Below are 24,295 nucleotides of genomic sequence, written 5' to 3' on the forward strand. Positions count from 1 at the left end.
AAGGGATGGGGACCAGTGTTGCGACATTTAAGGGGTCTGAGGGAGGATGACGATCGACAATATTAATCAGGTAACAGTGGTAGCTGTATGTTTATTGTTTTACACACTATGGTTTTGTTTTCCTAACATAGGTCTTGCTATTTACCCACCTCGCCCATTGTTGTGTACATCATCTGTGAAGGTGTGCAGCAGCAGTTGAGAAGGGGAAATGGGTTATTAATATTTTATTTTCTAAATGGAGACTATAGTTTAAATCCAGTAGTTGGCAGTAATGCAACATTTTAGAAGCCATCCACCTTTACAAAAAAACAGAGAAGAAGAAGAACGACTAAACTTGATCAGTGCGTTTTCTTCCAGCGGTGCAGTTTTCAGACGGCCCCTAATGTCTCACATTCCGGTGTCCAGTTGAAGCAACATTATCATTTTCCGGTGACTATTTGAATGAAAATGACATCGTAGCTGCTTTTCATACATTTACCGGAATATGGGCTTCTTCCTTTTAAAATAGAATTAAGTTTCGTTTGTGACTTGTAGCCTCCTTAAACCGGTTGCACAGGTATAACAAACTGACATTACTCCTCGGCGGCTCGCACCTTTACTGTCCGTACATATCTGTTCAATCCGAGATGAGAAAAAACGGCGCGTATTCATTTTTGTCAGTTTTGTCGTTCTTCGTCGTATTGCTGTTCTTTGTTTTGTTCTTCTACTTTATATTTTACTCAATGGCAGACGCACCATAAGACGCAGAGATTCACTTCTTTCATGTTAGCAGCTAAGCTACACTGACTGGCTACTTACCCACACTGCACCGCTCTGTTGACAAGTCCCGCGATCACATGATCAACCTGACCAGGAAGTAAGGATCGCTGGTAAGTGTTCTCACCTCAGCGTGTTACAGTTTGACAGATGAACGAGTGTTTAATCCAATTCCTCTGGTTTGAAATACAGTTATATTGTAATAATGTGGATTGTTTCGTCAGAAATGCTCGTCGTGTGTAAAAAAACACAAAACAAAAAAAACCCCGTTAAAGCAGTTTAAGCTTTCACAGCTTCTGCTTTCACTGTGTGGTCTGTGTTACAAACTGTGCAAAAGTCTTGATAAATACATTATTTGAACATTGTGAATATATATTGTGAAGCTTTAAAGTCCTATAGAAGATGCTCAAAGTGTTTAAGGGTTAGAGTTCTTGGTGATATCTTTGCAAATAAGAAATAATCCAAATTACACAAGACTGGCAGGGCTTTAATGTGGATGTTTTGTTTATGTAAACGACATAAGATGCCAAAATGTTATTTATGGTGCCAATATTGTAGTTATTTGTATAATATTTGTAACTATTTACAAATGCATTTTGAAACTGTATCTTAATCTGTGTATGCATAACCAGATTTGTAAATGTGTAAAAAAGTAAAATCTCCAAATCTGTATTCAGAATTTCAAGTTTACTGAGATTTTAAAGACAAATCTATAAATGTCATTCACAGATCATACACATTTACAAAGCTGATAACGTACACACATATTGAGATAGTCAAGCAACTTTCAACATCCATTTGCAAATAGTTCTGCTACAATATTGACCCAATTGTTATCAAAATGTATGTGGCATTACAATTGGACACATAGTACCCTTTTGTAGATTAATCTATATATCTCTTTTGAGATTAACTATTTTGTAAAAGGTAATGACAAAAGCGCATCACTAGATACCTAAAAACCCAGAGAAATGTGTCCAAATAGTTCAATTAGTCTGGCCAATTAGTCACACAACCCAAAGTATTCATTGCTGTCATATCCTAGATATTTTATGTTGTTGATGAAGCAAGGGACTATTCATATTTTGGTATCTAATAAATAGCAAACATTTATTTGATTGTCATAATGAGTTTACTTGTATGTGCTGTCAGTTGATTTAAATCAATATTACCAGCTGCTACAGTGTAAAGATAGCCATGCTTAGGGTTGACTTATGTCATGATAAGATTGTCCAAATCAAGTCAGATTTATTTGTTTAGCCCTAAATCACAAATATACTGCAAAAGGCTTAACAATCTGTACATGATATGACACCCTCTATCTTAATCCTTTTGTGAATGATTTAAACATTTATTTTGTTTTGCTACATATACAGGACTGTCTCAGAAAATTAGAATATTGTGATAAAGTTCTTTATTTTCTGTAATGCAATTAAAAAAACAAAATGTCATACATTCTGGATTCATTACAAATCAACTGAAATATTGCAAGCCTTTTATTATTTTAATATTACTGATTATGGCATACAGCTTAAGAAAACTCAAATATCCTATCTCTAAATATTAGAATATCATGAAAAAGTATACTAGTAGGGCGTTCAACGAATCACTTGAATCGTCTAATTAACTCGAAACACCTGCAAGGGTTTACTGAGCCTTGAAAAACACTCAGCTTGGTTCAGTAAACTAAATCACAAGTATGGGGAAGACTGCTGATCTGACTGCTGTCCAGAGGACCATCATTGACACCCTCCATCAGGAGGGTAAGACACAAAAAGAAATTTCTCAAAGAGCAAGCTGTTCACAGAGTGCAGTTTCAAAGCACATCCACAAAAAGTCTGTTGGAAGGGGGAAATGTGGCAGGAAACGCTGCACAACCAAGAGAGATGACCGCAGCCTTAACAGCATTGTGAAGAAGAGTCGCTTCCAGAATTTGGGGGAGCTTCAAAGACAGTGGACTGAAGCTGGAGTCCAGGTATCAAAAGCCACTGTTCACAGACGTGTCCGGGAAATGGGCTACAATAGCCGTATTCCCATGGTCAAGCCACTTCTGAACTCAAGACAACGGAAGAAGCGTCTGACTTGGGCTATGGAAAAGAAGCACTGGACAGTTGCAGAGTGGTCCAAAGTCCTCTTTTCAGACGAAAGCAAGTTTTGTATTTCATTTGGAAGTCAAGGCAGCCAGAGTCTGGAGAAAGGCTGGAGAGGAGCAAAATCCAAGTTGCTTGAAATCCAGTGTGAAGTTCCCACAGTCAGCGATGGTTTGGGGAGCCATGTCAGCTGCTGGTGTTGGTCCACTGTGTTTCATCAAGCCCAGAGTAAATGCAGCTGTGTACCAAGAGATTTTAGATTTAGCACTACATGCTTCCGTCTGCTGAAAAGCTCTATGGAGATGAGGAATTCATTTTCCAGCATGATCTGGCACCTGCCCACAGTGCCAAAACCACCAGTAACTGGTGTACTGACCATGGCATTACTGTCCTCGATTGGCCTGCCAATTCCCCTGACCTGAACCCCATAGAGAATATGTGGGGTATTGTGAAGAAGAAGCTGAAAGACACCAGACCCAACAATGCTAATGAGCTAAAGGCCGCTATTGAAGCATCCTGGGCATCCATAACACCTCAGCAATGCCACAGGCTGATTGCCTCCATGCCACGCCGCATTGATGCAGTAATCCGTGCAAAAGGATTCCCAACCAAGTACTGAGTGCATTAATGGACATTTTCAAATGTTTGATTTTGTTTTGCTGTTATAAATCTTTTTTTTTACTTGGTCTGAGGAACTATTCTAATTTTTTGAGATAGGATTTTTGAGTTTTCTTAAGCTGTAAGCCATAATCAGCAATATTAAAATAATAAAAGGCTTGCAATATTTCAGTTGATTTGTAATGAATCCAGAATGCATGACATTTTTGTTTTTTTAATTGCATTACAGAAAATAAAGAACTTTATCACAATATTCTAATTTTCTGAGACAGTCCTGTAGTTTGAGATGCACGGCATAATTAGGCTCACTTTCCCATAACCAATTCATTGGTTGATGCATCGATCATTTGTTTCGTGCTTTACCAATAGACTGATTGATTGGTGAACTAACAGAATTAGCTCACTTATTTCTCTGAATGAGCATTTACCTACTTACTGTTTACTTCACTGGGTTGTGTAAAAAAACGGCACCATCTGAAGTCACAAGCTCAGCGGCTAATAAGTTATTATCTTTTTTTATTGTGTGCATGTGTTAATTGCTGTTAGTTTCAACATCAGAAAGAAATGTAACCGTCATACTGAAAGTGTGTTGAAGTCACAACAGACTACAGAGCCTGCAAATCTTTTGTAACCTAAAGCTGTTTAATTTCACACCTTGTAGTACTTGGCCGCTCGTTCTGTTAGTGAAGTTGTGATGGCATCTGAAACCAGTGAAGCAGTGTCCTCCACTCCAGACCTCAAGCTGCAGTTTGCTCCCTTCAGCAGTGCTCTGGAGGCTGGCTTCTGGCACCAGCTCACTCAGAAGAAACTCAACGACTACAGATTGGACGAAAGCCCTAAATGTATCAAAGGATATTACTACAATGGTGAGTGGTGAGATCAGATGGTGTAATTTTAACGATGATAATTCAGTTTCCTTTTTTGACAATTCGCACAGTGCATTGCTCAATTAGATCAGTATGTTTTAAATAACAACTTTGAAAACTATTCTATTCACATTCTGTCCTATAGGTGACCCACTTGGTTTGCCCACCCGCCTGACGTTGGAGTTCAGTGCATTTGAAGTGTAAGTATGATGCAGTATGTTGCCTATATAACTCATGTAAACTATCTTAACCCTTACATTCTTCTTGTGTCGTTTAGTCTTTATCAGTGCAATGAATAATACAAATGTAAGCAAAATGGTTGAGCCACCAACAGAAACACAGTTTGTTAGAACGTACGGTTTAATGCAACTATTCTGATGTGTTTTGCTGTCAGGGACGGTCCGACACCAGCTCGTTGCTGTCCAGCTACAGGAACGCTGTATAACACCAACACACTCGATGCCTTTAAGACCACCGATAAGAAGGCTCTGCTGGAGAAAGAGGCCAAGGAGGTAAATGACAAACAATGGGAATTTCACACACACATATTTGCATATAGACATCTGGTAAGCAATTTCTGTCAAATAAGTCACAAAGTTCACCTCCTGTTGTGTTGTAGATATGGGATGCTATACATTCTGAGGCTGCGTTGAAGGACCCATCCATCCTCTGCAAATTCATTCTGCTGACCTTTGCGGTGCGTATAAACAGCTTTGTATAAATGTGTTAGTTTCGTATATTAATGACTTTATATGTGACTATGTTTCTGTTTTTCTTTCACTCTTTCTGCCATTTATTTGATTCCATTTTTTGACCAACTCTTGTCCAGGATTTGAAGAAGTACCATTTCTACTACTGGTTCTGCTTCCCTGCCCTCTGTTTCCCAGAGGGAATAAAGCTTGTCCAACAGCCGTCTGCCCTAGAACAAGTTTTCTCAGCAAAACAGGTTGGCTTTTTAAAGGTTATTATACAACAACTGGAATGAATATTTTCTAGTATTAATTCTTCCTCTTTTCTTAAATTGTAGGTTATTTTTTTAAATGTTCAGCTCAACACACACAAATGTTAAGGCTCATTACAAATGCTAGACCTACTACTGTACGATGTTATGAGTAAATACTATTTGCTGTTTTCCAAAGATTTTCTACGTCATATTTTGGCCTAAAAATTCTAATATTATTCCCTTTTTTTTTGTAGTTTTAAGTATTTATTTTAAAGAGTGTCCTTACATTCTTAAACCCTTTCCTAAGAAAATGAGAAAGGTATTCTTTAAATCTGCTTGTTCCTGTCTAATATTGTTTGGTTAGAGAATAGTATAATGAGGTGAAGTGAATTGCTATTTCTCAGGTCAGTGACTCCAATGAGCCTCATTAAGAAAGAGTGAGAATGACTCATGAACAGCGTGACGCCAACTGCAAGAGTCTTGACACAAGTAGAAATGAGTAGAAACACTGAACAGTGTATGTGTTCATAACCACTAAAATACTTCTTACAGCAAGTTATCTTTCAACCATGCTCTTGCTTTTGGTGTGTGGGTGTGTGTGTGTGTATGTGTGTGTGTGCTGTGTGTGTGCGTGTGTGTGTGACCACCTTTTCCTGCCGCGTGGCTGACCATGCACCCAACCTCAATATCTATCCCTGCGGTTGGTGGACCCATGGGGCGGCAGTTGTGACTGAAAGAGTGAGATTGTGCATTCAAGCAGCCAAAATAAGTTTCCTCCTTAGGGTGGTAGGGCTCATCCCTAGAGATAGGTTAAGAAGCTCAGATATCCGGAGGGCGCCGCTGTTCCTCTGCATCAAAAGGAGCCAGTTGAGATTGTTTGTGGCATCGGATCTTTTTCTGGGCTTGATCAAGCGGAGTGGAATGTGGAAGTGCCTTTTAAATCGCCATTATTTTCAATGGCTGCAAAAGAAGTCTGATTGTATAGAAGTCTATGAGAAAATGACCCTACTTCTCCCTTGATTATTTTACCTCAGTAAATATTTTCCTGGCAGGTTTATGGTCTCAAGTCTTCTTCACTACAGCATCATGTTCATTTCGTAAATGATGTTCCCATTTAGAGTGTAAATAGACGATAAAGCTGAGTAAAACCGTAGTCCAGAAACACATTGGGTGAGGTCATGGTGACTCCAGCCAATTATTTTATACAGTCTACTACTATGGTCTTGATACATGGATGGCTTGATATTATCGGCCCTTCAAAAGCTCTCTCTCTGTCTCTCTGTCTCTGTATGTACTGTATATGGATGTACAGCGCTTATTATAATCATTTCTGTCTCAGATTGCAGCCTTGCAGGAGGCCTATGATGGCATGTGTATCAAAAGAGAGACCACTGCAGTGCCTTACTTCCTAATGAAGTACACAGATGACACCGTTCAGATGGTTCCACTCGAGGACTGGGACATGTTCTTCACTGATACTAAGAAGGTACTACTTAATTGTTGTGTGTTTTAAAAAAAGAAATTGATGAAACGATATTTTCTGTGACATTGTGATAGTGTAATAAATTGTATGTAGGTACGTTTTTTTCAACTTTCAAAGATTGATGTTCTGTAGGATTATTACAATACTTCTTGGGGCTCATCCCTAAAATCAGATTAAATTCCATTGACACACACACACACACACACACACACACACACACACACACACACACACACACTGAAGAAATGTAAACACACTTTGTTTGGTTTTTATAGGTTACAGTGGGCGTCTATGATCCGTGTACTCTATCTCAACATCCGGGCTGGCCTCTGAGAAACCTGCTGGTCCTCTTAGCTTACCGATGGTAAGACCTGTGTGTGCGGGTGCGGGTACGTGTGCGGGTGCGGGTGGGTGTGTGTGGGTTTGTTTTTATCTTACACCGACTACTTTATTTAGGCTCAAAGCCACAAAGTAAAAGACAGGAAATAATAAATAAAAACTAATTTCCTGACTCCCAAGAGTAGGAAGTAGATCTGATATAAAGATGTTGTTATGAACTTCCAAAGGTAACAGCGTTGCTTGGTGAGCTTTGTATCATTATAAAAAAATCAAATATAATCTTTTCTGTCACACTCAGACTGAATAGGAACTGCTTGGCTGTTGCTTAATAGTCACAGTGATGGCGTAAAAGTTCAGCGAGGATGAAATAATAACAGTTTGTACATTATCCTGATAAACGAGGTCCATTTCGCTCAATATGTTACATGTTCCGTATGAGAACTTCATTGCTAGCTGCCAACACTATTTTATCCACCTACATATTTCCAATAGTAATACAAATTCCTCAAAAAGGGACATTTTCACAGAACCTTACAGCACATACTGTACATGTGTGCATGGATGTGAGTAACCAGTGCATTGTGCTTGTGATTGCTGCACACTTTCCAAATTGACCATTTAGTTGCTAAAATGGTTGGATTTGTTAGCTCATACCAGACCCATGTATGACACATAGCACACAGCTTTAGGCTTTCTTGTGGAAACACACACACATGGCATGCAATATGCAGGGAAAAGCAATGTATTTTGCAAATCTTCAAACTCCTGAAACTTGTGAGCAAAGTTTTTAGCTTCTAGATCTTTATTTCTCTTTATTTCATAATACTTTAGGTGGTTGTTGATGTAAAAAAATATTAATGTTTCTGTCTAACTCACCATATACAGTATATCTCAAAAGTGAGTACACCCTTTAGATTTTTGCAAATATTCTGTTATATCCTTTCAGGGGATAACATTATCCTACTGAAACTTTGATATAACTTAAAGTAGTCAGTGTGCTGATTGAATAACAGTATAGATTTATTGTCCTTTGTCCTTTGAAAATTACTCAGTACACAGCTGTTAATGTCTAAACAGCTGGCAACAAAAGTGAGTACACCCCATAGTGAACATGTCTAAATTGTGCCCAAAGTGTCAATATTTTGTGTGACCACCATTGTTATCTAGCACTGCTTTAACCCTCCTGGGCATGGAATTCACCAGAGCTGCACAGGTTGCTTCTGGAATCTTCTTCCACTCCTCCACGACGACATCACGGAGCGCACGGATTTTGGACACCTTACACTCCTCCACCTTCCTCTTGAGGATGCCCCACATGTGCTCAATTGGGTTTAGGTCTGGAGACATACTTGACCAGTCCATCACCTTAACCTTCAGCTTCTTCAGCAAGGCCGTTGTCATCTTGGAGGTGTGTTTAGGGTCATTATCATGTTGGAAAACTGCCCTACGGCCCAGTTTCCGAAGAGAGGGGATCATGCTCTGCTGCAGGATGTCACAGTATATATATTGGAATTCATGTGTCCCTCAATGAAATGCAGCTCCCCAGTGCCGGCAGCACTCATGCAGCCCCAGACCATGATGCTGCCACCACCATGCTTGACTGTAGGCAAAACACATTTGTCTTGGTACTCCTCACCAGGGTGCCTGCCACACACGCCTGGACACCATCTGACCCAAACAGGTTTATTTTGGTCTCATCAGACCACAGGACATGGTTCCAGTAACTCATGTTCTTGGATTCATTGTCTTCAGCAAACTGTTTGCGGGCTTTCTTATGCATCGGTTTCAGAAGGGGCTTCTGTCTGGGGCGACGGCCATACAAACCGATTTGATGCAGTGTGCGGCGTATGGTCTGGGCACTGACAGGCTGACATCCCACTTCTGCAACCTCTGCAGCAATGCTGGAAGCACTCGCACGTCTATTTTTGGAAACCAACCTCTGGATATGACGCTGAGCACGTGGACTCAACTTCTTTGGTCGACCCTGGCGAGGCCTGTTCCGAGTGGAACCTGTCCTGGAAAACCGCTGTATGATCTTAGCCACTGTGCTGCAACTCATTTTCATGGTGTTGGCAATCTTCTTATAGCCAAGGCCATCTTTGTGAAGCGCAATAATCCTTTTTTTCAGCCGCTCAGAGAGTTCCTTGTCCATGAGGTGCCATGTTGTCCAGCATTCAGAGAGAATTGTGCCCAAAACACCAAATTTAACAGCCCTGCTTATCATTTACACCTGAATCCTTGTAACACTAACGAGTCACATGACACCAGGGCGGGAAAACAACATCATTGGGCACAATTAGGACATGTTCACTATGGGGTGTACTCACTTTTGTTGCCAGCTGTTTAGACATTAACAGCTGTGTACTGAGTAATTTTCAAAGGACAATAAATCTATACTGTTATTCAAGCAGCACACTGACTACTTTAAGTTATATCAAAGTTTCAGTAGGATAATGTTATCCCCTGAAAGGATATAACAGAATATTTGCAAAAATCTAAAGGGTGTACTCACTTTTGAGATATACTGTATTTGTGGTTTGAAAAGCAGGACCAGGCTCTGTTAGTTAAAAGTTAAAGAAGGGGTCTAGTAGCAGGGAAAATGAAGAGAATTATGTAAAACTCAAACATGAGTGTTCTTGTTTTGTGAATAAGAACAGCATATTCCCCAGCATTATGTTACAGCTCATGCATTGCTAAGTGTTTACTAACTCAAGTTGTTGCGCAGCTCATGGTGGTATGTGGAAACTTGTGTGTGTGCTTTGCGGAGAGATATATTTCACTGAAGTATTTACAGAGGAAATATTTCAGCACACAAGTGAAGAGTTGGTGCAAGTACTTGGATTCAATGTTTAGTAATAAATCTAGGTCTGAGCACATTCAAATATATCAAATATTAGCACAAAGAATAAGAACAAGTAATCAAGACTTTTAACTTTTGCAATGTTTTCTCACGTACATACTGTAGTTTATGTATCTACGTAAGAAATAAAGACATTTGGTCAAATTGGGTTCTGAGATTGTGGGAAACAACTTGAAAAGACTGAGGCAATATTAGGAAAGTATAAATGAAACGATACCGTTCGCCAAGGATCGAATATCTACAAAACCTATTCTAATATATAGGTATACATAGTTTTCTGTTTGTAAAAAATGTAGCCTCCTACTTACAGATATCATTTATTCTTGATTTAAACGAGGCTGTGCTTCAGTGTTTTGCCCGCTTCATCCCAGATTATCATTGTAGCCAGTTCCTTATCTTGTTGCAAACCAGATTAGAGGACGTTTCCAGTGTTTCCCCTACCATTGTCTTGGCTAGGGCGCTGGCCCCGCCAACGGAGCCCAGCGCCCTGCCTGAAATTCAAGGTTTTTTTTCTCAAATAAAGAAATTAATATATTTTCATTATTCACAGCTTACTTTTCACATTGACAGGTGCTGTTATATTAAATAAACTAAACGTTTATGCTATTGATCTAATTTATATGCACGTTTCAGTTTGTACTGTCTACTTTGCGCATTCACATTCTCTCAGTTTTGCGAAGGGCGGGGCTTCGCAGCTGACACACACACACACGTGCGCACACACCTACAGAGCGGAAGAAAGGAGAGGGGAGAACTAAATAGAAACCGCGCCACGCACGCGCGCGCACACAATCTCCCCGCGCCGAGCACGCGCACGCAATCACAAATCTCCTAAAGAAGCGGTTTAATGTGCTTAACGGAGTGGTTAAACATTTCAAACGTTAAAACATAAACACACACACACACACACACACAAGGACAAGGGGAAACAGGGAAGTACCAGCTAAACCAAACACATTTGTCTTATGTTTATTCTTTAAAAAATACATAGATAGTGCAGGGGCAAACTTCCACTCAGCAGGAAGGATGTTCTCTACCTTCGGAGCATAAATACTGAATGCTCTATTGCCAGATTTGAAATGATTGTTCTGTGAAATCAAAGTCAAAGTTGTAAAGTATTAAAAGCTATAAATGCAGATTGATTCACCAGAAAACATGATCTTGTAAAAAAAGAAAACTGTAGACATAAATGTGATGGATTATTAATCTTAAAATGTCTGAATCAAAACATTGGTACATCACATTATCGTATTGCATCATCATCATCATCATCATCCAGGAATGTCAGTTAAATGATGCAAACTGCATTGTCAGTTGGGAAGTGCCGTGTTCTCCTTTTAGTTCAGGTCCACGATCAGTCATTTTCTTCCCTGGAGAGTTTAGTTTTTCCTGGCACTTGTCTTGCTATCTCAGCAATATTTCTATTGCACAATTATTTATTTTTTTAAATGAAGGAACTCCCACTGGGGCCAGTTAAGCAATAGTATGCTTTGATACCAGTGGCTTATCAGCAGTGAATACTTAGAACAGTTTAGCCCTCACGCTCTGTATTCAGAGGCAGTTTTTATCCAATACAAACCTCATCAATCTTGTGTTTGACTACACTTTCTCTCTGTGTTAAACATAAACTGTTGATGCTGGCTGAGATGGGTGGAGATAGAATTACAATGTAGCCGCGATGTCTCGCTTATTCAGTTGTTTCACTGGCGTTTGATTGTGTTACGTGACTTTGGCCATTTAGTACCATATTAGGGGAAATGTGTTGCTATGTGCATATGTGTTGATCATGTTGCGAGTGCTCAGTGTGTTGTTCTTTGCATTAGAGAGAGAGCATATTCTATGTTAAATTGTATTTGTGAGATTTCTAGTGTACACTTTAGAGCTTCTAATCTTTGCATGACGTGTGTTTCTGTTTCATTGTTTGACTTTTACATTTCCTTCACTTCTGTGTGTGTCAGGGGCTCTAAGCTGGACACAGTGGAGGTGCTGTGTTTCAGGGACCGAACTCTGCAGGGAAGCCGCTCCATTCAGCACAGTGTCATCTTCCAGATAAAACTACCTGCTCTTCCCCTCAACTCTGGTAATTCACATTTATTTTTGTGCATGTCTGGTTGTATCGGTAGTAGGGCTGGACGATTGTTATTTCCGATTAATATTGAGATCACGATTATTCATCAGAATCTTTAGTTCATTTCAGGGACAAAAATATATTCTTTTAAACGGAGCACTACTTTCCACTTCCACACTGAGATACATTCCTGCTAATTAACTGCTTCTCTGTTGTATATAACCCTTCTACTCCGGCTGTCGGCATGACATCGCCCCAAAAGTGAATCCAAAACATCTCGAACGCCCCCTGGTGTCCGGCTGTTAAGTTTGGGAAGCGCTTGATTTGATATTGAGCGCAGTTCTCTGTGAGCGTAGAACACATTTTAAATGTCAATAACGCAGTCGATCATGTTCATTTAAGTGTCTGAAGCCAAAATCATAATGACGATGAATATTCAATTAAGTGTGTGTGTGTGTGTGTGTGTGTGTGTGTGTGTGTGTGTGTGTAAACCCTCAGTCTTAGCTTATTTCCCTTTTTATGCTTCCACACTAATCTCGCACAGCTCCATCCATTGTTCCTTTATCTGTTGAATGAGGGATGAAAGTAATTAAAATGGTAATAGCAAGATGGGGAAGTGGGTGGAGGTTGTTGTTGAGTTCTGACGCGGTGTCTTTGTTTACCTCAGTCTCCCTCTTCAGCACATCATTGCTTTTAATTGACTCACAGAGGATGTATTCATGCAACAAAAAAAAAACGATTTAGCTATTCTGTTTGGTTTTGCATGGACACATTTGGTATTGTTTTAGAAGGGATTAATCACGCTACCTCAGCCTCACTGTTCAGATACACCAGGTTCAGTTCTTGCCACAATCAAAAAGTGTTTTACTCTTCAGCAAGGTGAAATAAACTTAATTAACATTCACATATCTCATTTCAAAATCACCATTAAACTGTATTCAACCCACATGGTCTATTTAAATAGGCCACATCCACACAACCTTTTTCTGAAGAGAGAGAGAGTGTGTGTGTGGTGTGTGTGTGCGTGTGTGTGTGTGTGTGTGTGTGTGTGTGTGTCATAGCACCAGTCATTGTATGTTTAAATAAAAGTAGTTTCAATCATAACTGTTGATAATGACGTCTGTGTATAATCCAGAATAACTAGGACATTGTTCATAGAAAGACACAGAGCCGTCCCATTTCCTAAATGTGTTTTCAATGCTGTGAAATTCCATTTAGCAGTTTAGCAATAGTGGTTGATATGGAGGCAGAGATGTTAGGGAAGGACACTTTAAAACTTGAGCAAATAAAAACAAGTGAGAAACTGTGTTTTTGTATTTTGGATGTACTCAACACAGTTTTAATGTTTCATTGTTTTCATATCTCTGACTTTGTAGTAGATTATGTTATACTTATTTTACACTGTTGATGTGCTTTTTTCACAGCGTGCCCTAAGAGTGTAGGTTGGGAGAAGAACCCAAAGGGGGCAATGGGACCCAGGATGGTCAACCTCAGTGAATGCATGGACCCTAAAAGGTAATAAACACAATACAAATGTCTTAAAGGTGTTAGGGTGTAACTGGACTGTAACAGCCTATAGCCCTAAACACATTTGAACAATTATTAAATATAAAGAAGGAACTTTTTAAGCCACTGTATTTTAGCTTAATGTTAAGGGTCTGGTCTGGTTCCTACACATTTTCCACTACACCGTTACAATACAATAGAGACTAATGCAATTTGTCTCAGCAACACTGCAGTCATACACGCAAGCTGTCATCTGTTGCTGTGAGCAGTTACTAAAAAAAGAAAGAAAGTGTTACGCTAAGTTTGCACTTTGTAAGCAAAGAGGGTCTTCACTTGTCTCCATTGACTTGATGCAGGCTTGCAGAGTCATCAGTGGACCTGAACCTGAAGCTAATGAGATGGAGGCTGGTTCCTTCCCTGGACCTGGACAAGGTGGTCTCCACAAAGTGTCTTCTACTGGGAGCCGGGACTCTGGGCTGCAATGTCGCCAGGACTCTCATGGTAAGTGTGGAAGGATACATGGATGAAAAGACGCACAGATAGATTTAGGATTAACGATATACACTTCCTAAATGCTGCAGTCTGTGAAATTTAAAGAAAAAATACCTCAACTGATATATGTGATTGTTGAACTGGTTAAATGTTCATATTATTGTACTTTTGGAAACCATTGACGTTTACCATTAGTAACTGCTAAGTCAGGATTTTATAATGTGTGTGTATATATATATATAATATAATGGATTTGCAAATACACGCGTAGTTGATCGTCAGTGAACCACGACCAACTGTTGACAGAGTATTCAACATGTAAGCAGCACCTTTTCAGGAACTAGGAACAAAACATGTACCACAACATTTACTTTATACTGTAAATAAATGTACTTTAGATTCTCAAATAAATGATATTGGAATTTATTTCCATCTACAGAGCAGAAACACAAATGTGTTTCCTCTAGCTGTTATATATCGTTACGCTTACCTAAATTGTTAACTTGTAGAAAATGACTTTTCTCACGGAATGAATATGTATTTAGCTTCATAACAACATAATCCAGGATCCCATGATTGTATCCACAGATTTCACATGGAGTTTATCCAACAACACGAGGAATAACATAAAGCTAATTTACATAAGAAGCTACTGTCGTTCTGTGTTTACTGTAAGTCTGTTTCCCCAGCATCGAATGAATGTGTTCTATTCAGTGACCAGATCCAAAAGGCTGGTTACCCTGTAGGTTTTAATATTATAAAAAAGGTTCATACATCACAACCTGCTATTTATAAAGTCAACTATTTATTCTTTTTTTGTTGAGCTTCACTGTAGATTTTTTCAGATCTCACCATAACTGCATCACACCATCTTTAAACGTGGACAAACGTTGGATATTTTATTTGGCTTTAAATAAAATATAAAATTAATATAATGCATAAACTAAAATACAATATTCTACTTCATGGCGTTATGTGTATTGCCGCAGTTGTAATTTTCATTTGAATGCACATATGTGCTTCTATTTGTCATTTACTGCTCTGAGGGCACTTTAAACAGTCAGTGTAAACATGATGAATACCCTGGTGTAATGTAATTATTAGTGTGGCTAGACGTTGTATTAACAGAGTGTGATAATACTGAGAAAAGCTAGAATAACTCAACGTTGCGCTGCCTTCTCACGAATGGAAGGTAAATGGACTTGCAAATATTAATTGTTAAACACACACTGGGTACACAGCCTCCCACTTGTTGTCACTGGAGCTGCTTACAAAGTGCTGCTTGAATAGAAGTTAACTATTTAAAAATAATGTGATTTAAAAAAAAATCTGAATTATGTTTCTCTTTTGTTCTCCAGGGATGGGGAGTGAGACGCATCACATTTGTAGACAACGCGAAGATCTCCTTCTCCAATCCAGTTCGGCAGCCGCTCTATGAGTTTGAAGACTGTCTTGGAGGAGGGAAGTCCAAAGCCTTGGCAGCTGTTGAGCGCCTCACCAAAATCTTTCCTGGCGTGGTGAGTACTTGCAGTCAAATAATAATGCCCACGCTATGGATTATGATTTCCCTTCGGATGTGTGGATCAAATCCTCTGAGATCATTTGGAATCTGTCTTTGTTAGTTTTATACATAAAGTTGACAAGTATTATGATTCAGTTTTACAACAGCATTTACATTATAGTAATCTGAGTTTAGTTTTTTGTTTTAAAATCATATTCCTGATTGATTGGTCGTGTCTGAGATGTGATGGCCAAACCAAGTAGAAACTTAAGAGTCGTGTCACTTGCATATTAATGCTGGCGGTTTCATTACTTTGTTCATTAATGAGTGGGTTCTCTGGGGGAGATATTTCGCTACATTACTAAATGAAAAAGCTGCCTAACACTCACAGCATGGCTCTGTTTTTTGTACAAAAACACCCATCTCTTATTAAGCTACTTGGAAAAACAATGACAGAATGCATATTTATGATGTGAATCATGTGAAAGTCTGTGTAATGATGCATGCTTGTTTAGTACTGAAAGACTGGGGAGCAAGTTCATCGGAGGAGAATTCACTTTCCCTTTTGCCTGCCTTCAAATGTCATGTTATTCAGGAGGTTTTCATTGAAACGCCTTTTTACTGGGCTAAAGCTTTTTGTATGGGGTAAGCAGTTATTGTATCCTCCACATCAGTGGTTCATAACCTTTCTTTTGAGTTGATTTTTTTTCCATCTCAAATAGTTTAATTTGAAGGATTTTAGGGGCCTGGAAATGTAAGTTATTACAGTTTAGCAACAGAAAAGAAAATAATAAATTGCAGAAAGTATCATCTCTCTCAAATTATGGACCCCTGGATGTCAGGTTGAGGGTCTGTTGTGAAATGGTTAAAGGAATTAAGTACATGTACTTAATTACGATCTTTAGGTACTTACACCACACTTTTATTTTCAGCTTCTTCACACTTCTACTCCACTATGAATATGAATGTGAATATCTCATGTGGACACTTGTGAATATCTTACTCCACTACATTAATTCAACAGCTGTAGTTTATATTAAGATTTTACTTGCAACTCAAATGATGAGTTTGGTAAATGTGATGCATGGTATTAGGTTGGCATCCTACAATATTATAGTCCTGCTTACCTATTAATACATCAATGATAATTATCCTGTGATATAATATTGACAGGAGCAATTCTGAAGAATTAAAGCTTTCTGATACTTTAACTGCATTTTGTTGCCCAATACTTCTGTACTTTTACTTCTGTACATTTTTGAATGCAGAAGATTAAGTATTGTTTAAAGGTGGTGAATGATGTACTTCCTCCCCCACTGCCGTGATACCAGGAGGACATATTCCAGCTACTGTGAAGTCAGCAGTTTTTATCTTGTGAATCTTTTGAAGCTTCACTTTGAAGTCTTATGAACCTTTGATTTCTTTCATATTGCAGATATAATACAAAAAAAATGCATATCATCAGTCCTGCATGGAAAGTAGAGCAGTTCGTTCTAGAATGAAATGTTTTTACCCTCTGGGCTTCGAGGCGACTTGTGAATTTTGACAAAATTGACAAAGGGTGCTTTCACAGCTGTAGTAGGTTCATTTGGTCTGGTCCGGGGAGAAAAAAAGATACCTTGTTGCGTTTTAGTTCCGGTCAGGTCCGTGTTCACACTGACCGTTTAGAAACGAACCAAGAGGGGTAAACTTGAAGTCATACAGACTGACTGTTAATTGGACAGTTTTGGCGATCATCCTCGCGTGCATAATCGGTACCCAGGTCAGGAAATCGAATTCCAGTGATGAAGAAGTGTCACAAAGAGCTCACGGAGAAATGGCTGATAAGCATATAAGCATTGGTTACTATTACTTACACTGCAAATCGGAAAGGAGGCGTCTTGTAGCCTAATGATTTGGGGCTTATTACTTTTTATTGGACTTCATGAAAGGATAAAGTACACTGAGTCGGATAAAACCGCAGCTGGCTGGCCCATTTTCTCCGTGGCGGTGGCGCCACAGTTTAGCTGTGAAATCATGCTAAAATCAGATATCTGCTATCATAAAATCTTTTGGTTGCACCAGAGTCCACCTATTCAGGCGGTCTCGGTTCAATGGACAGTTCTCAAAAGCCCAAACAAAATGAACTGACCGGGCAAATCTTACCGAGTTAATTTGAACCAAACCAATCAGTTTAGGTGTGAAAGCACCCTAAGACTCACTCAGCGTCTGAATGGTAAGCTGTCTTGTTTCCCTTGAACTCGGTAAGATTGAAGCCTAATTCTAAAGTTATTGACCCCCCAGATCTTGCAATCACGACTCTGTAATAGGATGTTGCTAAAAGGGATACAATGGGCCGGGATGCCCCCTATTATAAATGCACACACAGACAAATAATTGGCATGCCATCATTTAATCAACTCTGTATCCCAGTCTCTCTGTCTGCCCAAGTTATATTTGTTGCTCCTCTTATTCTTCTGGGAATAAAATGGGGAGTAAAGAACAAAGGTTTAACACTGTGTGTGTGTGTGTGTGTGTGTGTGTGTGTGTGTGTGTGTGTGTGTGTGTGTGTGTGTGTGTGTGTGTGTGTGTGTGTGTGTGTGTGTGTGTGTGTGTGTGTGTGTGTGTGTGTGTGTGTGTGTGTGTGTGTCTACCCTTCTTGTTTTGCTACAAACACAGGGGCACCAGGTGCCAGTGTGGAAGATAGATAGAAATATAAACACGGAGAGCAGAGAGCACAGAAATGCATCAATTGAACCGAGATGAGTCGGTTCACACAAGGTCACAATGTTGAAAAGGTCGTAAGCAGATGTCATATTTTGTCTGTGGACAAATACTGTCACCTGACATTTCCAGGATATTTTGTCGCGTTGGCACCAACTTCTTTTTTTTCGTTTAAAAGTGTCAACAGTGAGGTCACAGCAGGTTGAAAATATCAACAGTGGCTTTGTTGGATTGTCATGAAATGCTGTTTTATCTTTTCAGAAAATGATTTCTTTGTCTTTGTCGGTGACAAAAAAAAGTGTTTTTTAGTGGAAATTAGAATGTGATTATCATCACTGCAGCCGACAATCACCTCCTCAATGCTTAGCAACACTTACGTCAAAGTGAAATGTAAATTTAAGCCCTGGTTAACAGTTCCCACTCTTGAAACATGGAGAGCGAAGGCGCGGCGTAGATCCACTGATTCGCTAAAAAGGACATTTCTTCTTGTTAAGATCTCACACCTTGTCTTTGCCCTTTGCTGTCCTTCTCTTGATTATAATTTTACTCTTGACATTTACATTTGGCTTGATGTCCGTCCCTCGAGATAGTCACAGTTATACAAGTTTGTCAATGGAAGTGGCGATTCAAAGTTTTGTTTTTTATACTCTACCGTCGAGATATATCGGGGAGATAATAATACAGCTGGCCTCAGGTCAGGATGTGATGACGCATCCTACAGAGGGACTGATTGGTGACTGCATCTGCTATGCCCTCACACATATGTCTAGAATAGCATGTCACGCAGCAGGAAGCACTGACTTCTCATATAGCAGCTGATTAGATATCAAATAATTTATTCGGTTTAGACGGTGTTGCATTTAGTGATTATTGCATATACCCTAGGCAGCAGCAGTTTGGACATGTAGATGTAGAGAAGCTGATTTGTACCATCTAGAGGCAAATCAAATTGGTCAATTCCCAACATACCCAAACTTTACAATTTGGATGTCTTAACAGTGTTAATTTGAAATGTTTCAGTCATGTTGAAATGTATGTTTGATGCACATGGTTACATTTCAGTAATGATATTTTCATGGTTGCGACTGCACAGCTATTGCAAAGTTAAAACCAAAAAGAAAACATCCAAGTCATGGAGTATTCAGCCTCAAATGCTAGTTACTGTACGTATGGGATCAGTTTGTCAGCAGTGTCTCTTTGTCTCTGTCTCCTCCTGCAGAATGCAGAGGGTTACAATATGAGCATCCCCATGCCCGGTCACCCGGTGAATTTCTCTGAGGCCACTCTTTCCCAGGCCCAGAGGGATATCGAGCAGCTGGAGAAGCTCATTTCAGAACACGATGTAGTCTTCTTACTAATGGACACGCGGGAGAGCCGCTGGCTGCCTACAGTGATAGCTGCAAGCAAGAGGAAGGTAAGAAGAACAGAACAGCCACACTGTCAATGACCAGCGGGGCTGGGGTCGGAGGTGTGGGACGCTGCAGGAAGATGAGGCTAGATAACGCTTCAAAGTCGGGCTAAATTTTGGCGATGGAAAAACGGGCATGTCCATATTTCACAGGGATCAGATAATATCTGGTACGTGCGAGATATTCTTGCCTGTCAGGGCTTCCATAGTGGAGCCTCTTGTAGCTCCAACATATCTACCTAGGAGACATTTATGACTTTGTAACATTTGTTCTTGTTTTACTTACTTTAAGCTGGAGGTTGAAATTTGGAAAAAGTTTCACTTTTCTTCGAGGAAATTGAAAACTCGATAACTGTTAACCAGTTGGAATTCCATTAGTTGCCAGGCAACATTACATTAGTGAACAGTGTGTCGTTTATTTTAAAGCCTCCAGTGGTATCACTGATGCAACTCCTATATTGCTATGAGCAGTTAAGTGTATTTTAGACTGCTGATTAGGTTTTCTCCGTGGTCTGCTCATCTGAGAGGTTATTTGGCCATGTGTGCTGCGGGGCTGTCTCTGACTTCACCACAAATTGGCTTCACAATTTATTTCCATTTATTCTCTAAAAGTCTAGTTGCTTTCAACATTGTAAAGAGCCTATTCATGTTTTATGTCTTCCTGAAATGATTGAACACATTGCGACCTTATTGTTTGTGTAAAACAAGCCGTTTAGTTCATTTCATTTGGTCAAGATTTGCTCTGTGTGTTTTATGAGAAATGGAAAATATCGCTACTCAAACCAAAAGCGACCTAAGATCTTTCCTTGCCACTGCTTTGTGAAAACCTTTTGTAATCATGATTTACAATAACTTGTCTTTCACTCTCTAGCTTGTGGTTAACGCCGCTCTAGGCTTTGACACATTTGTTGTGATGCGCCACGGCCTGAAGACACCCGCTGTCAGCCCGAGTGTTCCTGCAGGGGCAGACTCCTCCACTTCCTGCTCTTCTGCTTCCTCTTCGTCCTCCACACCGGCTGGCTCTGTGCCCGCCGTCCAAGGATCCTCTCTGTTCTCCAACATCCCAGGGCACAAGCTGGGCTGCTACTTCTGCAATGATGTTGTGGCTCCAGGAGACGTGAGGAAAACACACAGCTAACAAGCATGAACTCGACTCATTATCTCACAGAATGCCGTTAGAACAAACACACAAATAAAACATTTATCAATACAAGCATGTAGGATTCATGTTTTCCTCAACTAACACTCATTGTTAAAGCTTTTTTAAATATTAACAATCGGCCAAATGGCTACTTGTGACTGATAGTCACGACCCTGCAGAGAATTACAACCCAACTCTGCAGTTCACCGTGGCTCTATGGAGCTTTGTTGTCTGTATTGGATTGTTGTTTTTGTTTTCAGTCTCTCTCAGCAACCTTGCTTGCAGACACAGCAGGCAGCTGTTTTCAGCAAAAGAAAGCTCTGATAAACCAACTGAATGTTACCTGACAGGCGACAAATGATTTACAGACACAGTGAGCCACTAGCTGGTGAACGTAGTGGAGCATTTAGCAGCTAAAGAGTCCGATATGTTCTTGGTGGAGACCAAAACAGCTCAAATGAGAGTGAATGTTGGAATTTATCAAATGCCTCGGAGCACAACAACAAATAAATGCAAATGTTGCCCTGTGCTAATCAGAACCAGAACCAGAATTTGGTTTATTGCCAAGCAGGTTTTCACATACAAGGAATTTGCTTTGGTGTGTAATGGTGCAAACATTTACACAGCTCTTAAAAATAAGAGCAAATACAGAACATATTATTATTATTATTATTATTATTATTATTATTATTATTATTATTATTATTATTATTATTATTATTATTATTATTATTATTATTATTATTATTAATAATTATTATTAAAAAGAAGACTTTTATAAAATTGAAATTGTGTACAAGAAATATAAATATAGAAAAGAATGTACAGAATGTAATGACAAATATGTAAAGTATATCTTAATTAAAAGTGTAAGAGCTGTGCAAGCTTGTTCTGTTGCCCCCGACTGATCAAACGAAACCAATCAGAATATTAATGAAGGTTTAGATTTGACAGGAATACAGATTGAATGTGTTTTTATGATCATTGTCATAAACTGGAAAGATTGTAGCATTTTAAAAATGGCATGTTTAACACTGATGCAGAAAAGAAGGGAGATGCCATGCCTTATCTCGCCACCCCCATTCTTCCTGTGTACCCTTCAAACTTTATTTCTCTCTTTAGTCTTTTTCTCCCTTATGACCTTTTGATTTGAGTATTTCATGAAAGCAATTCCTCAGCTATTGAAGGCCAGAACAATTTGATAGAAGCTGTGCTATTGAGCTCTGACTTCACCTATAAATGCCATATGGATCCATCCCGCTGTCACAGGTTATAGTGTCGTTGAATTAGAGGCACAGCGTGCTCTCACTAAAGTTGCAGATAATGTAATGAGGATGTGGCTTTTGTGTGGCTTTGCCTGTGGATTGACGCAAACTGATACAACAACACATGTCGTCTGTCACTTTAGTGTCACTGACCAGCTGTTATAACAAATCGAAACATGCTGAGAATGAAATGTATCTGTAGCGTACTTTTAGTTTTCACTGTTATGCTTACACTTTAGTGATCGTAGCTTTGCTCGTGGTGTAGCTCTGTGGATCTTGGTTAGTTGGTCCATCCGTCCATGTTTCCCTCTGTTGGCTTGTTGATCCTCACACGTGGTCCGGAGTGTAATATCCAGACAACTTTTACAGGCGTTGCCGTGCAATTTAGTACAGACATCGATGGGCCCATTAATGAAAATAGTGTGGCATAAATGAAAGGCTAGTTAACTGAAGGGACTCCCTTACCAGTCATTGTGCGGCAAACGGCCTGCGATCAAGACATTTAGCCAATAATTGCTCACTCAATCTAAGTCACTTTGGGTAACCGCATCATCTTAACCGGTTCTAACTTTCTGCCTTCCAAAACATATTTTATTTGTGTTCAGCTAATTGCCCGAACTTCTCATCTCATTGATGTTCTTACTGTACATTGGCAGTTGTTTACTTCATGTATTTGTTGTTTTTTGTTGCTGTAAATAGTCAACCAGGGATCGGACTCTGGATCAGCAGTGCACAGTCAGCAGACCAGGCCTGGCCATGATTGCTGGAGCTCTGGCTGTGGAGATGATGGTGTCCATTCTGCAGCACAGTGAAGGGTGAGCACAGCCGACTTACAAAAGTGATGTACTGTTGGGGAAGTATTTGGAGGTATAGTCGTGTAGTAGTAGTCGTAATAATAGAAGTCTTGAGTTGTATGTGCTACAGCTTGCTTTCATTCAGCAACTAATACAGAAGGAGATGTAAGAAAGGGAAATCATAGACTGTTTAAAACAAGTGAAAGAAATGTTTTCTTGTGTTCAATAGCTTAAATGCTTTACAGAGATCTAAAGTAAAAGTCTAAAGATACTTCAAAACATCATTTATCATGCTCTTATTGCTTGTTTGAAAAAATGTCCATGGTGCACTTTGAAGGTTCCCCTATTTAATATCTCTGCTGACATTTCCATTGTTAAATGTAAGTTATGCATAAAATGCACATATTCAGTTCTATGTGAACATGAAAACAGGAGCTGATTGTTTTTGGTGAGCCTCAGCCTGGCTTATCCTATTGCTGTGAGGATTAACCCCGATGTTCTGTGGTTGACAGCGGCAGACACTCCTGTTGTTCTGGACGCTCCCTGCTCACCGTTTGAGTTTACCTGTGCAGTTCTGTGTCATCTTGCCTTAGACTCCCTGTAGGAAGCCTGGGATGAACAATAGTTAATAGATCCTCCGTAGTAAATAGACATTTGGTTCCGAAAGGTTTTTGTTTCATCTTTCTACCACCAACTAAAACTCATTAAAAATCAGAATCCAATAAAAGATCCTTGCAAAAACGTGTACAGTTCTGATGTGTCAGACACTCGCCTACCATAGTGAGACTTCCTGATCACCAGTAGGTGGTTGAATGATAAATGGACTGCATTTATATAGCGCTTTACAGCACAAGCCAACATTCACCCATTCACACACACACACACACACACACACACACACATTCCTACACTGGTGGCAGGTGGCAAGGTGGCTCACACACTCACACACCAAGGGCTGTACTATGTAGACCGCAGGGGCCAGGGATCAAACCACCGACCTTCTGATTGGTGGACGACCGCTTTACATCCTGAAGAGGTTGTGGCTCTTTCAGTAAGCTTTACTCGCTTACTTTTGCTTTTTGATGGTGCAGCTGATATCTTACTGCACCACAGGTAGTGTCCTTAATTTGGTTGTAGGACAACTCTCCGAATTTACTTCAGCCCAACAACTTGTGTTCACTGTAGAAGCTTTGTTGCATTTTATAACCCATCTCTCACTTTTATGCTTTAAAAGCTTAAACACTGTGATTCAGTCAGCTCTCAAGTTAACTTGGCAATCTGTAATAGCTCGATATTTTCAACTCTTAAAAGTGTTTTTTTTCTGATGGGGATGTTTTCGTGCTTATTAAGTGTGCACACATGTGTCTTTGTGGAAGTGTGATTGTGTGTGCATGTTTCGATGAAAGTCGTACTAAAGTGCCCGCTTGCTGGGGCTGATAAGACAGCTATTTTCTCTCAGAGT

General features: G+C 39.6%; 1 protein-coding gene across 4 annotated transcripts in view; it reads left to right on the forward strand.

Moving 5' to 3' along the window:
• Nucleotides 1-317: 317 nt before the first annotated feature.
• atg7 (ATG7 autophagy related 7 homolog (S. cerevisiae)) overlaps nt 318-24,295 on the forward strand; it is a 58,735-nt gene continuing 34,757 nt past the window's right edge. Inside the window, exons 1-16 of one of the 4 annotated variants that reach the window (XM_029431815.1) lie at nt 318-556; nt 730-869; nt 4,126-4,330; nt 4,476-4,530; nt 4,725-4,842; nt 4,950-5,027; nt 5,160-5,276; nt 6,613-6,759; nt 7,032-7,120; nt 11,914-12,035; nt 13,448-13,538; nt 13,886-14,030; nt 15,380-15,538; nt 19,445-19,639; nt 20,505-20,750; nt 22,739-22,854. In XM_029431815.1, coding sequence (XP_029287675.1) covers nt 4,159-4,330; nt 4,476-4,530; nt 4,725-4,842; nt 4,950-5,027; nt 5,160-5,276; nt 6,613-6,759; nt 7,032-7,120; nt 11,914-12,035; nt 13,448-13,538; nt 13,886-14,030; nt 15,380-15,538; nt 19,445-19,639; nt 20,505-20,750; nt 22,739-22,854 — 1,850 coding nt within the window. In that variant the 5' untranslated portion in view covers nt 318-556; nt 730-869; nt 4,126-4,158. Of the gene's footprint in view, nt 870-4,125; nt 4,331-4,475; nt 4,531-4,724; nt 4,843-4,949; nt 5,028-5,159; nt 5,277-6,612; nt 6,760-7,031; nt 7,121-11,913; nt 12,036-13,447; nt 13,539-13,885; nt 14,031-15,379; nt 15,539-19,444; nt 19,640-20,504; nt 20,751-22,738; nt 22,855-24,295 lie in introns of all 4 variants that reach the window. The other 3 variants (XM_029431816.1, XM_029431817.1, XM_029431814.1) reach the window with 3 other exon arrangements.

The sequence above is a fragment of the Cottoperca gobio genome, chromosome 5 (assembly GCF_900634415.1).
Source record: "Cottoperca gobio chromosome 5, fCotGob3.1, whole genome shotgun sequence".
In the NCBI taxonomy this organism is placed as follows: Eukaryota; Metazoa; Chordata; class Actinopteri; order Perciformes; family Bovichtidae; genus Cottoperca; species Cottoperca gobio.